The 14,598-nt window shown below is 37.1% G+C and overlaps 1 protein-coding gene across 36 annotated transcripts in view; it reads right to left on the reverse strand.

Moving 5' to 3' along the window:
• The window catches only part of CLASP2 (cytoplasmic linker associated protein 2), a 144,821-nt gene that overhangs the window by 760 nt on the left and 129,463 nt on the right, over positions 1–14,598 (reverse strand). For all 36 annotated transcript variants that reach the window (XM_027891374.1, XM_027891212.1, XM_027891233.1 and 33 more), the window contains 8 exons: positions 11,888–12,031; positions 11,339–11,445; positions 9,752–9,905; positions 8,816–9,044; positions 4,291–4,484; positions 3,382–3,510; positions 1,991–2,197; positions 768–884 (listed from right to left, as the gene is read on the reverse strand). In XM_027891374.1, the coding sequence (XP_027747175.1) occupies positions 768–884; positions 1,991–2,197; positions 3,382–3,510; positions 4,291–4,484; positions 8,816–9,044; positions 9,752–9,905; positions 11,339–11,445; positions 11,888–12,031 (1,281 nt within the window). The remainder of the gene's footprint in view (positions 1–767; positions 885–1,990; positions 2,198–3,381; positions 3,511–4,290; positions 4,485–8,815; positions 9,045–9,751; positions 9,906–11,338; positions 11,446–11,887; positions 12,032–14,598) is intronic.

Consider the following 14,598-nt stretch of genomic DNA (forward strand, 5'->3'; position numbering starts at 1 on the left):
TAGTTAGACTGAGATAGATGGAATATTTTCCTCAAATTACAATGTTGTTCTAAATATGATGATGTTGATTTTTTCTTTTAAGTTAATGTTAAGGTTTAAGCCTCTAGTCAGAGTTGTCGATGCTGGTACTTACTAAAACTTCCAATATTGTCTAGAATCACTTTAAATACAATCATTGCCAGAGAGTATTTTTAAGATTTAACAGACTTTACAGATACAGAAAATTAATTGTCCTGCTTTATGCCCAAGGACAAAAACATTCACAATTAATATACAGTTTACATGCAAAAAACTGCATGTAAGAGATGTCAATAAAATCATAAATACACTGAAGCAGAAAGGACCACAGACTGATTACTATTATTTCAAATTAGAGGTACTGAAAGGACCGATGAAAGTAAAATACCAAGGAGGAAGGATAAATAAAACTTCTGTATCTAACATCTACATGTTACATTCCTTATTTTCCAATCAGAACTTGCATGAAAAACAAGACAAGAAATATTGATAGGGAAAGCTATGCCGAGTATACCCATTATCCCTACTACCTGCATACAAGTAACAAAACACATTGAAAAGCAGTAAGAAATACAGTTTAGTAATTATCTTGATGCTAAAGTTTGCACTAATCCTCCCAGGGTTTCAGCAGTCCTGATACTCTCATTCAAGTACATAATTTATTGAAACTTCCTGGCAATGGCAACCAAAATGCAAATGCATACATGCAATTATAACCAAGGTTTCTTTAAATGGTATCTTTTACTTACTTTACTGCCAGTGAGTTGACTGAGATGCGGTTTTAGTTCATCACCAATTACTGCATGAATGGCTACAAGGCAGAAAACACATGCCTTACGAACGCTGCTCTCTGAATTATCATAACCCTAGAAAGCAATAAAATTAACATTAATACCTCATCAGTTAATGATTGAAAGCCTCAGAAAGCTATTTACTTATTTACTATAATAAATACATTGAAGTCTACGGTAAATTAACGCTAGTGTAGCCCAATGAAGCATTCCAACAACAAAACAAACACACAAATACAGAGCATGCAGTTAAAAAGCAGGCTGCTTATTAATCACCATTGATAATCATTTCCCAGGCTGAATTTAAAACCCACACAATCCTGTTCCTAAGTTACACTGAAAACAGAGCTTCTGTCATGCAATAGGGGAGCATGTTAAGAGAACTGTTCCAGATTATACAGATATTTACTTAAAGCAGAAGACCAGTCACAGTTTAGAGCTTCCTAACTCTGAAAGAACAACTCTCTTAACAGCTAAGAATTCTTTTCTTAACACTCATCTCTTTCTTTAGTGATTTTTGTTTCTTTTACCACTTTGCTAGCATCCCATGCCTGGCTGTCTCACTCACAATCCCTTCTCAGAGGGTCTCTTCTCTGCCTCTACCTTCCTGCAGATTAAAGACAGACATCTGTAGAATACAGCTGTCAACTCTGAAAAGTCTTTATCATCCAGATGGAATACTTTGGCTCTTGATAAGGTAGGAAAGAATTTATTTTTAAAGACAAAGGAAGAGAAACCTCTGACATTCTTCTCGTTTTTTCACTTTCCCCAAACAACTGCTTCTTTCCTCTTGCCTCCCCCAAACCCCAAGCTATAAAACCCAACATGACACACAAACACAACATGGACAATTTCAGACCAAATTATATAACCTGGAAAAAGGTACAAACAACAAAAATTATTTTGTAACTAAAAGTATCTGCCAAGCTTTACATCCCACTGACATTTTCTTTGAGTCCTAATCACAGTTATAATTTAGCTCCCTGCTAATCAAAGAGTTTGTTCCCACTATCTGAGTTATTTTGGGTCAAGGCAGCCATCAACAATTAGATACATGAAATCCTTCATGAGAACCAAGCGATATTATCTTTAAAAAGTCTCTCTCTATATATAAATCCTTATGTATACAGGATCTTTTGTTTGTTTGTCTTCCTCTCTTGTCTTCTTTCTTCTCTTCTTACCTGTATTAGACCTGGCACAATCTCTGGTAGAAGCTGGGTAAGGGTTTCTTTAGATACTCTTTCTATAACTTTTGTCTGCATTTTGATTGCAGCCAGATTAATGGGGTAATCTGCAGTTTGGATAATTGGACAGAGAACTTTGATGCACTGATCTGGGCTAATGGAAGTGGCCAGCATGGAAGCAGCTTCTTCAGCAGATCTCACCACCTATTGAAAGAATAAATAAGAGACATGAAAAAATTATTTATATGAGACTGGTACACAATGGTTTGTTGTCTGGCACTAAATGGTTTTGAGCATAAGTATTTCCTATCAAGAGCTTTACAATATTGTAGAAACATGTGAAGAGGTAATTAATTCCAACTGTCGGACATAATTTCTTAAAAACATGACTCTTCCTCATATTACCCTTGCCAACATGTAATTTCTTGTCATTTGTTATTGCTTGTTAGGTCAGTGATCACTGATAAAACACGTTTTCACATTCATTTCAAAAGAAGTCAATCTAGCTCTTTTTCTTCCCCTCTAAATTTGAAAGAAACTATGACAAGAGAGTACTTTAATCCTGAAGAATGCGAAGAAGAAGCAGAACAAGAGTAATTAGATAGGAAGTCAAGAGGTAACAGGAGCTCAAGACACAACGTGGGCACAACAGAGAAAATTAACATCTGATCTTCATATTTGTGCTGTGGTGGCACCTGTTACCTAATAGGAGAAACCACTGTACAAAACGATGGTGGTTTGTACACAAATGACGTACAAAACCCTCCATAACTGTTTCTTTCCACCCTTGTGCCCTTTACTCTCACTCATAACACTTGAAACCAAGAGAGAGAAAACAAGCACAGCCATAGAGAAAGAACGATGGGGACATGACAATGTGATCAATACACTACATGAAACAAGAGGGTGCAGGGAAAAGAGAAACGAGTATCAGGTGAATGATAAAGTCACTGGCACGGAAGGAATCGCTACTGACTTCAAAAACTCCACATTAAGTTTCACAGAGTAAGTGCCCTTACACAGGGAAGACATACTCATTTAATAATAAACCTCGATTCTTTCCACAGCATCAGTGACACTGATGTCACCTGCCTAATACTGGCTTGGTTTTACTGTATTTGAGTTTCTTATATCCACATCCCTTTTCCTTCTGAATTCCCTCCCTATTCTTGGCCGAACCCAACTCCCCTTTGATACATTCCCGTACATTTTCCCCTTACACCATCCACAGGGTTTTTTTTTCTTGCATAGCCATGTTAAACATACAATAATTTGCTTGTTATTAAACAAATTACTTCCTCAGTTAGAGCTGGACATTTTCTGCACAGATGTTTCACCTTGTAATAAGTTGTCATAACCTTAAACAAATGAAATAACTGATTACTAACCTCCTTATGAGGATCCTTATGTGCTTCTAATGTCTTCATGATTGTGAGCTCTGCATAATTCTTAAACCTTGCTGGCTGGTTTCTTAGAATTTCTCTTAGAACTTTCAGTGCCAAAGCTCTAATTGCATGCTAAAGATTAAATATAAAATTAAATGAGTTATGTATCATTAAACAGACAAATGCTTTTAACATTTGTTGAGCTGCTGAGAAAGCCTTTAATAATGGAAAAAATATCAGATTATGCTCTGCACATATATATAGCCTGAACCCAGTGGTAACAGATAAAGCTAGGAAAAAAAATCTTCTCAATCTTTTTGCAGAAAATTCAGGTGGCATATCATAAACACACTGCTAAACTAATTTAAATTATCTATGCTACTCAGAAGTTGCAAACATGAGGGATGATAAAACTCACATGCAAATACATTTTTGTATATGATTTTTTAAAAAATCAAACACAAGTATTAGTGTCTTTTTAATCCTCAGTAATTTAAAACACATGGCCTTTGTAGAGAACAATTACAAACAACTCAGTCTCTTCACAATAAGCATTACTGTATTTTAGAAATATATTTTTAAATCCTTTGCCACATATTGTTGATACTCTAGATTCCTTCAGAAGCTATTAACAGTTAAGATTTGAATCCCAGTGAAAAAACGCTTCATTCAAGCTATCGTGTCAAAAATGACAAATAGGAATACTGAAAGGTAAAAGTATCACTGATGCCCTTTTCACCATCAGGGCTCTCAGACTTCATGACATTTTTGTATTTCCACAGTTTGTGGTGTTTTTTTTTTTTTTTTTTTTTCCCAACACTCACTGGAATGTGTGCCCTTTCAAATTTTAAAGATAATGAAAGTAAGCAATGGGCTCTGTTCACATTCTTAACTGGGTTAATCTGAATTTACCTCTTTATCTCCAAGTGTTTCAAGCAGCAAAAGTAGTATTGTTTTGAAGTGCTCATCCCAAACACTAAAAGACTCTTCTGGAGTTAACTTCATGAGCTCGTACAGGGCAGCCTTTCTTTCCTCAACTCTCTCATTATGGTTAGATAACTCCTTCAGTAACTCTGCAACCAGATCAGAATGGTCCATGGAAGGCTCTGTCAAAAAGGAATACAAAGACACAGTTCCTGGATCACTGCAAATAAATATTAGTGTCTGTTGTACAACTGAAGGATATTTTTTAGGATGGCTAGCTGGCTTTCTAGCATGCTTTTATTTTTTCCCCAAAATTTGTCTGCAAAAACCGCAATTTGGCTACCACATTTTCAGTGCAGCCAACGCTGCTGAATAAGCTTAAAATCACCAAAAAACCCCCTACAACGACAATGCAAATTAAGCAAACCCTTGCAGGCTAGTTTACTGCTGGAGTTTTAATGCTTGCAGTACCCAAATCTGACCTACACACTGAAGTGCCATCTTTCCCATTTGACCCTTCCATCCAAGATGAAAAATTTGTCTTTTCTCTGTTAGTATTACAGAACTGTTTAGCCTTTTGTAAGCCACGATCCCACAACAATAGCTAGGCTGCTAACACAAACAAGGGGGAAAAAATGTACAACAATGGTGCTTGGTACAAAACAGCTGAAGTAAAAGCAAATCAGGCCATTTGTCCCATGGAGATTCCCGACATCAAGTAATTATGAGATGGCCCTGCATTTTAGTTTTGATTAGAGAGGATTCTATGATGATGGAAAAATGCATTGGTGACATGTGCCACATTCATAAACACTGGACTGCAAACAGAGGTATCTGCAGATAGTCCAGAAATTTAAAAATGGTCTTAATGATAATTAAATATCAAGTTGTTGCCTTTATTCCATCATTGAAACTCATTCAGTCTGTAAGAAAGAAAAGCATATATACAGCTTCCATCTTTGCACTGAGACTTAACAGAAGCATGCATGTTTTTCTGGAAAAAGTTTGGAATTATTGGCATAAAATGCACATGTTCCTGCATCTCATCTTTTCTGAAATGATTCCACTTATTAACACACAAAATACACTCTCCATGACAAATTAATTATATCATATACTGAGAAACCACAGCCCTAGAACATCTTGTATTCGATACTGTAACTTGTAAATGCTGTACAAAGCACTTGCACAAAGAAAAAAGCTGAATACCACAGAATCAAATATCTTAAAATCACACATGAGTTACCATGAAAATCATGCTGGTTTTGAACCCCACATTCCTATTTGCATTCTGTTTTGCATGAATAAACAGGAGCACGAGGACCTGAAAGCAAACTGCATGCACTTCTGCTGTTTCTGTATTAATGGATGATTAATGTTTGACTAAAGGACAGAGTGAAACTGCATTAGGTGAGTTATTAATTAGCAGAGATGAGCAGAATGGACAATCGCTTTTACAGAAGCAAGATCATTACTTTTATTGCCCAAACTATTATGCATGTTCTACTAAATTGTGAGGATTACAGCCATAGCAAATTCTATTTCAGGGAAGGCATACTGGCACTTAACTAGCAAAACTACCCATATCAGTTTAAATAAAGCATTTTCAATATGGTGTCATCTTTAATGTATGGAGGGAAGGGGTAAAGACAGGGGAATATCGCAGCCACGCCCATGCAGGAATAATGGGAGGAAAGAAGCTTCATTGGTCGAGGAAATAACTGAAATTCCTGAAAAACATGAAGATAACCAAGAGGGGTGTGCCTTCACAGCCTGTATTTTCCATTCCTTTGTATGACTTCGCACCTAGTGTTTAATTTCCAAACATTCTGCAGATAAGAACGGAGAAGCAGGAAAGAAGTCATGTTCAAAGTCTGAAAATTTCTTTTTCAGAAAGAAAAACCCCCACAAATGAAGAAGAGCAGATGCAGTTCCTTCATCAGAATGAATTAAAATACGCATTATAGAGTTAAATATTTGATGAAGAGCTCTTCTCCAACCAATCAAACAGTATCTTTTTGACAGGATAAACAGTGTAGGGGTTCAAAGGGAACATATAGGTATATCCTCAATTTAGGAAAGATTTTCTTACTGTCACCCATAGCATCTTAATGCAAAAGGCATGCAAGCATGATGGTCAAAAAAGCAAACGAAGCTGGGGCAAAACTTGATGAATCACTTGCAGGGTGACTGGACTATAAATGTCTCTCTATTAATCTAGGGGCATACAAGTGATGTCCTTGCTCAGGTCTGTGCAGAGCCTGGTTCTGTTTGATGCTTTTGTTAATAATATAGAATGAATATGAAATATGCAGATGACATCAACTTAAGAGCAACTGCAAACATTCTGGAGAGCAGGATAAAAACTGAAAATTATCACGATATATCAGAGTAATGGTCTGACAGAAAAAATGATGCTAAGTGTAAGGTAAGACACAAGAAGCAGAAATCTTAAGCCCATACAGAAAGTGGCAGGTAAAAAGAAAACTGGAAAACCCAATCCATGGAAATAAGTTAAAATAAATAGCTTCTTTAGAGAAGAACACTGTTTCTCAAACACACACTGGGAACTGCTTTTAAGGAGTTCGGAAGTGACTTTGAAAGCCAGGTTTTCCTGCGCTTCAGATAAAGAGCATTTCCCCCTGGGAAAAAACAAAGTGCAAGTGGTTGGCAGATTTAGGCTGTTACTCTGAAAACCTTTTTACTGTAAGAGAGGCCAAACACTCAAATGGCCATGTGAGGTTACATGGTGACATCTCCTCTATCGGAAATTTTCAACTTCTAGACAAACCATCTGCAGAATACACATTTGTATCCCAGTGCCGCTGACAGGACTATGTCAGCAGCTAAGGTTTTCCCACCTATCTCCTGTATTTCCACATCTTTTTCCCAGTAATACACAACAGAATAGCTGGGAGTCCAGTGCTAACATAATTTTCTGTCATGAACAAGCAGCAATTCTGTGGAGTTTCTGAAAACTGAAATCTGATGTCCAACGAGCCCCTTCAGGTTTGTGGGAAAAGCATACAACTCCTAACTGAGGAACTGTAGGTGCAAAGTATTTTGCCAAGTGTATCTTTTCTCGTGAAGACTTTTTCGAAGCTATCTTGGGTAAAATTCTAAAAGCAACACAGAAATGACCAAACGGACGTGATATAACCAAATACTAAGGGTGAACGAACACAGGAATGAAAGCAAGTACTTTAATAAGCTCCATTAAAGGGCAGACCTAAATAATGCACTCCAGTACTCCTCCAGCCAGGACAAACTAATACTGGATGGGAATGCTTCATTCCAGCCAGTCATGAGTTTTTACAAAACCAGATCATGCTGGTGCAACACAGACTGCATTTGGTTTAATGCAATATCCAGAAATAAGTTGTCAGAAGGTATAAAGATGCTTTCCCCATGTAAAATGGGATCCCTGTAATACAGGATCTCAATCATAAACTGGCTCTGTATGGGCATGGCAAAGCTATTTAATTACTAAGATGTACATGACATGATTTGTAAAAATTTGCTTTCCCCTCAATCTTTTTCAGAAGATAATTGGCTATACTATATGCCTCTTCATGAAACAGAAAACAAAGAGAAATGCACCTTACTTGGATTTATTTTTATTTAATGCAAACTTAAAGCCAACTTGTAGAATAGTGAAGAAAACACCATGTCAGAAAATAACTTTGTTTTTCAACAGTTTCTATAACACAGCTGTATGACAGAACCAAAACAGGCAGAAAGGGGAAAATTAATTTGTCCCTCACTATTAAGAAATAAGTTTATTTAATCTACAGTTGAATATGAAATACCAACAACAATGAATACCAGACTATAAGAACCAGTGACTGCCTACTGAAGTAATGATAATACTGTAACTCTGGAACCTTCCCCACATTTAGATACAAAAAATTACCCAAAGATATACTGACAAATATTATAAGGAGGCTCCAGAATCTTCCAAAACAGCAGCCCAAGTTCCTGGATTTACATGGGCTAAATGAACCACCTTCCTGGCAAAAAGCTTGTTTGTTTTGTTTTGAAAGAATGTTTAGTCAATAGAAAATGCCAATGCCATGTTTCAAATACAAATATATTACTAACAAAATACTTAATCTTTCACCTAATTCCCTAACTGGTTTGATCCAGTTTTACTTCCTTGCTGTAAATATTTTCCCCACCCTCCCCCTTTAAATTTCAATCCCAAAGCAATCCGAGAAGTAAATTTATGCTGACAATACTGCTACAGGATGTGCTACCAGAAGATACTGTACAATACAGTTCAGTATTTACCTAATTTTTCCCCTCGATTTCTACAAACACCGGGAAACCTCACAACATAACTCAAATGGATTACTAACAAGTAAGCTAGTTCAAAACACAGTATTTGTAACAACCTCTCAAAGGAGTGGCACTTGTCCCCACACACATTGCTAATAATAAATTCAGAAACCCAACTCGAAGATGGAATACCTCATAATTTTGCTTCCAACACAGAATGTAATCTGAAGCTTACCATCAGGAAACTGCTCTGCATCGTCATCGAACATGGCTTCTTTCAAAGCAGATTTGTTAAACGGACCGATACCGTCGGAGTAGTTGTAGGGGTTATAATCTCGTGAGCGTGGGGAGGAGTGGGGAGGCATCGTGTTGAGCAGCGATGTTTTGTTATCAAGGGCTGTCCGGCCTGTATCGCTCACACCACTTCCCGCTCGTATGTCTGCTATGCCAGAAGCACTGCAAATCTGCAGGGGAAATATTACGTGAACAAATGAAACAGACACACCTTTCAACTCACTACGTTACCGAGTCATTTACGTAGCAAAAGCCTACAAATTTCAAACCAGCCTCCGAGTAAATGGCCTTTGAAACAGTTCCCTAAACTTTGCTTTTCTCCCCCAAAAAATCAAACAAACAAAAAAATAAAACAAAGAAAAGTGTACATAGTGTAAAAAAAATTACGAACCAGAAACAGCTGTCAGTATTTTAGGTCACAAGTTTGATGCAAAGTAATTAAAAATATGTTTAAGCATATGTATATTTGGCAAGCTCAACAAATCTCAAAGCCAAAGTTCCACAGAAGCAGAATTTTTCAACACTGCAATCAGCACTGAAAAACCCATAGGTTTTGTATAAAATAAATACAACCTTCAGGAAAACATATATTAGGGTGCAAGCTTCTCAAAAACTGAGCTCCAGCTGTTTTGTAAGATCATCTGTTTTTAATCTGTTAACACTTTAAAATAAACAGGCAATGATACTTATACTTTCAAAAGGTGGTTCAAGACTAGGAACATATTTTTCTAAGGTTCTGAAGTTCAATTCAGAAGAAACATCCAATTTCAGAAGTTGTAAGACGTAAACCTCCTGGCACAGATGTGTTATCATCTGTAATCAATCAGACACTGGTTTAGTTTGCTGATATCAAGATGTACCGAGTTTAAATACTCACCGAATCACCATCATCTTTTTTAGCATCTCGTTTTACAGGCTCATTCATATCTTCCTGACTACGAAAACTGAAATTCTGAATGGCTTCAGTGACTCCACGAAGAGAGCTGTAAATATCTTCAGAATTCATATTTTCAGTGTCATAGTCAAATGCACTGCGGGTCACAAAGGAGGACACAGGAATTAAGAAAAGATTTATTTTGTGACCTAATATTTTAAAATATTTATATATTTATATATATTTTTATAATATATATATAATACTATATATTATTTAATATATTTAAATATTTTTAAATTAGCAGACAACTACAGAGACTCAAGAGATACTACTTTTCTTGAAATATATTAAGAAAGCAATCTGGCTTCCACAATACAAAACTGTATTATGGTATGTCTTAGCAAGGTATACTGCCACTGACACAGAAAGCACTGAGAGGAAGCGGCCAAGGGAAAGGCTACATTGTGTAGCAGCATCTGCCTGAAAAAAGAAACTTCTTTTGCTTAGTTTTACTCTACTGAGTATGAAACAGCTGGAAGTTTTACACCATCGTCTTTCTGAAAGAAGTTCCAAAGTAAGGATGACTGATAAAACTCAACAGGAAGTTGAGTGGTAAAAGCAAAATTACAAAGTCCACTTCACTGGCAAGATTGGTACCACAAAAAAACATTTAAAAACTCTTAATTCTTTCTTCTCCCCGGTATTTAGTCTGGTTTGATGACCCACTGTGCTGGTTTTGGTTGAGAGAGAGTTAATTTTCTTCAAAGTAGCTGGTAAGAGGTTATGCTTGGATTTGTGCTGGAAACAGGGTTGATAATTCAGGGATGTTTTATTTACTGCTGAGCAGTGCTTACACAGAGCCAAGGCCTTTACTGCTCCTCACACAGCCCTGTCAGTGAGCGGGGCTGGGTGTGCACATGGAGCTGGGAGAGGACACAACCAGGACAGCTGATTCCAACTGACCAAAGAGAGGATGTTCCATACTGTGTGGAGTCATGCTCAGCATATAAAGCTGAGGGAAGGAGGAGGAAGGGGGACGTTTAGAGTGATGGCAATTGTCTTCCCGAGTCACTGTTCCAAGTGATAGGGTCCTGCTTTCCCCGGGGACAGCTGAATGCCCGCAACCATGGGAAGTGGTGAATGAATTCCTTGTTTCGTTGTGCTTGCACAAGCAGCTTTTTGCTTTACCTATTATAGTTTTCTCACTTTTATACTCCAATTGTCTCCTCTATCCTGCCATAGGGGGAGTGAGTGGCTGTGTGATGCTTAGTTGCTGACTGGAGTTTAACTACGACACTCAGTTGACATATTCTAACATTTGTTAGAGGTGAACACTTCTGTTCCTTCTCTTGCTAATCCATTTACATACCAAAATGCACAGCCCTTTTGCACCTCAGGCCAGCTTTGGCACTTGTCAACGTACTATCAGTTCACTGTACTATCATTCTGTGGAGGAAGGGTGACTATTTTTGAGCATCTGTCATTTTGTGCCAAGTTTTCCTCATGTTTTGGGGTTACCACTTTGTATAATGTTTCATGGCAATGAAACCTTAGATGCAGAATTGTAACACCACCAGTCTACATCACCTTGGTGACAGAGTGTTCTGTGATGTGTTGGTTGGGGAAGTGAGAGGACTTGACCAACTTGCTGGGGAGCGTGGAGTAGGTCTCGTTAAAGGACTTCCCATCGATCCCTGGAGAAGGAGGAGAGGTGAGAAGAGATACTCCAGTAGAACTTCAGCTTCCCTTTTTACATTATTGTATTTATTTTTTAGTGCCCAGGAACATTTAAGGAGCTTCTAAGAATTTCTTGGATTGGCTAAACAATTATTAGCGACTTCAATCCTGTTTAACTTTGAAACTAGAAAGTAAAAGATAAGTTACTCTTAAAAATCACGTTCAAACTTATTAAGTCACCTGGAAGCAACAAATACTTAGCAACTTTAATTCTAAAGGAATAAGAAAAGTCATTCCACAAAAAGTGTGGTATCAGCTCCTAAGATGGTCTTCTACATAGATCTGGGTTACCTTTCCTCTTCTGCCAACCTTCCTGCCCTCACAGATAACTCTACTGAAATGGGTTTATGTTCAGAACACCAGTAACTTCAGAAAGAATAGTAATAGAGGTGTAGATACCTGACCACTATTGCCTGTATTCCGGAGATGATTATGGAGAAGCTTTGTAGCTCCATCCTGAAATGTTTTTGGTAAAGCACCCAATAGCATTGTAAACTCTGGAGTGTTGAGTTCAAAAAGGGAAATCAGCACTGACTGTGCAGCCTACAAGAAAAAAATACAAATTGAAGACGTTAATTAGAGTTTCAAAGTAATTTTACCAGCAAGAAATGTATAACGAGTGGTAATCACAAAACATAACTTAAGTCTTGATCAAGCTTGAATAAAGATGTTAACAGATATAAACAAAAGCAACTCACATTTGCTGGTAAACTGAAGTTCTGATTCTGATAAATTCAGGCACACAACAAATGCACTTTTCAATTCCCCTAACCCAGATCTCTCCTCAGTAAAAAAATACTAAAGGAATTTGCAAAATGGCTTTTAAAAAGGGTTCGGGAAGTTGAATAAGTTTAAAGACAAATGGAACACACCATGCAGGAACAAGCCCGTGATCCCTTCTCCTGAGTTCCGAAAGTGGGAATTCCAAACGATAGATAATCAACACACTAACTTGAAAAGGAACAGTTAGCACTTTAGAAACTAAAAAAAAAACCTAAACAAGCAAGATATGCTAATCTGGAAGGAGACAGTAGAGATCACAGTACTTGATACTCTTTATAACATATTCTACAGCCAAGTTAGTTAGTTAACCTTGCCCCCACTTCCCACTCTTGCTTCCCTTTAGCATTTTAAAGGACAGGCAAACATTTAACTGACTACATATTCTGAACATGAAAACTGTTAAGTTTGTAGTCTACTGGATGTCACCTCCCACACCCTCTATTTTATCAGTTCATCTTTAACACCATCTTCTTCCTACAGCACGTTTCACTACATACATATTTTTTACCTGGAAAAAAAAATATTGCTCTTCACTAACAAAGCAACACAGTAAATTTTACAATGGTTGTATTCCTTTACAGGAAGGAATATTCACTGCACAACTTAGTAAAGAATATTCACTGCACAACTTAGTATAGTTTGTAGAGTTAGATGAAGATTCACTGGATAGTGTAACAAACCTGTTAACACCGAAACTAAACTGACACGTGCAAAGAAGAGTTAGGGAAAGTTCGAGAATTAACAGCTCCTTTGTAGTAAGAGACTCTGATTGTGAGAGTAACCAACTACGTGTAGATTATACAGCTCACCATCAAGGTCTGCCATGCACTGGAGAGAACCAGTGCCTCATGCGAGACAGAATGATAGCCAGCCTGCTTAACCAGCAATATACTCTAAGCAAGTAGTTTAGAAAATTCTTTTAGACGTTTATTTCCCTCCTTTTGCTTCCAGAGCAATGAACTGTAGCATTTTTTAATTAAAAGTGGAAAGCCAAGGTATGAGCACACATACCTGCACACATCTCAGTATTAATGACAAAAATCAGAGCATGTCAGATTGCCTCAAATTATCTTGGCATACTCGTGACTACCTGTTTTCTTTATTTCCTTCTACCTCTCACAGTTCTCCCTTCAAGTGATCACCCTGAATGCCCTCTGCAATCTGTCTTGGATGTTTCTCCTGTCCTTGTTATTTCTTACAGTCAGTCTTTTAATCAAAACTGACACAAAACAAAATCAAAACAAATCCATTAACTGAGCAAAGGTTTGGGAATTACCACTTTCCCTTCTCTCTCCTGTTATCCAGTCTCCACTCCATAGGATGCTAGTAAAAGAACACAATGGACATTCCAGGGTCATATCAGAAACCAACACCACCAAGTCTGCCCAAAATGAAGCTCTGTCCAAAGTATCAAAATTGATATTGACTCACTGAAGGTTTTCAATAACTATGCAATTATGTTTTCTCTCTTTCTTTCTTAACAAAGAAACTTTGTTACATTTAGAGTATTATACACATTTTAGAGTATTGGGAAGTTTTTTTTCTCCTCAGCATAAGCTCTCGATATTTAGGTTCAGTCATACAGAGATCATCTTTAAAAGAGTGCAATAAGGATTAGAAGTATTTCTTTGGTTTTGTTTTGTTCTTAAAAGAACTCCAAGAAGATTCTAACTCTTTCCAGAAGCATTCTAATCTTAGAAGAAATCTAAGTTCTGAAACACAACTTCACCTTCCAGCAAGACGTCCCATGTCACTGGACTACACCAGAAGTGCCCAACTGCAGACTAATAAACTAAGATTTTTCATAATACTTGGTACAGGGAATGTTTTTACTAAGGAAAAAACACCTGAATTATACAGAAAGAAGTACTTGGGAAGAACTTGTAATTTAAAGAAATCATATTAAATGCTCTAAAGCCTATTAAACTAAGTAAAATTAAAAAGCCTGTGACAGCAGGTTGAGAAGCCTGTTAAGAGAAGGAAACGTATAATCAGAATTACTCTTTTGACTTCTTATCGGTAAAATTTTATTGTCAAGAGCTATTGAAGGATTTTGGCCGCTAGTTGCCTTTAACAGTTGTGTTATGGAAAGAAAAAATAAAATGAGAAAACTTATATAATTAAGGTGTTCCAGGTGATTAAACTCACTGGCAATTCTTTCCATGATTCAGTTACTTACTGGCATAAAAATGCTTATTAGACATATGAACCATCAGATAAGACAGCTTGCCACGTGTCTTAGTACTAAAACTTCACTGATCTACAAGATAGTGCTGCTTCAATTCTCCTCCTGCTTTATGGTCTTTTATATGTCACCAGAACATGAT

This window comes from Empidonax traillii, unplaced genomic scaffold (assembly GCF_003031625.1).
Source record: "Empidonax traillii isolate 1590-97213 ecotype Southwest subspecies unplaced genomic scaffold, ASM303162v1 scaffold14:size4059594, whole genome shotgun sequence".
Lineage (NCBI taxonomy): Eukaryota > Metazoa > Chordata > Aves > Passeriformes > Tyrannidae > Empidonax > Empidonax traillii.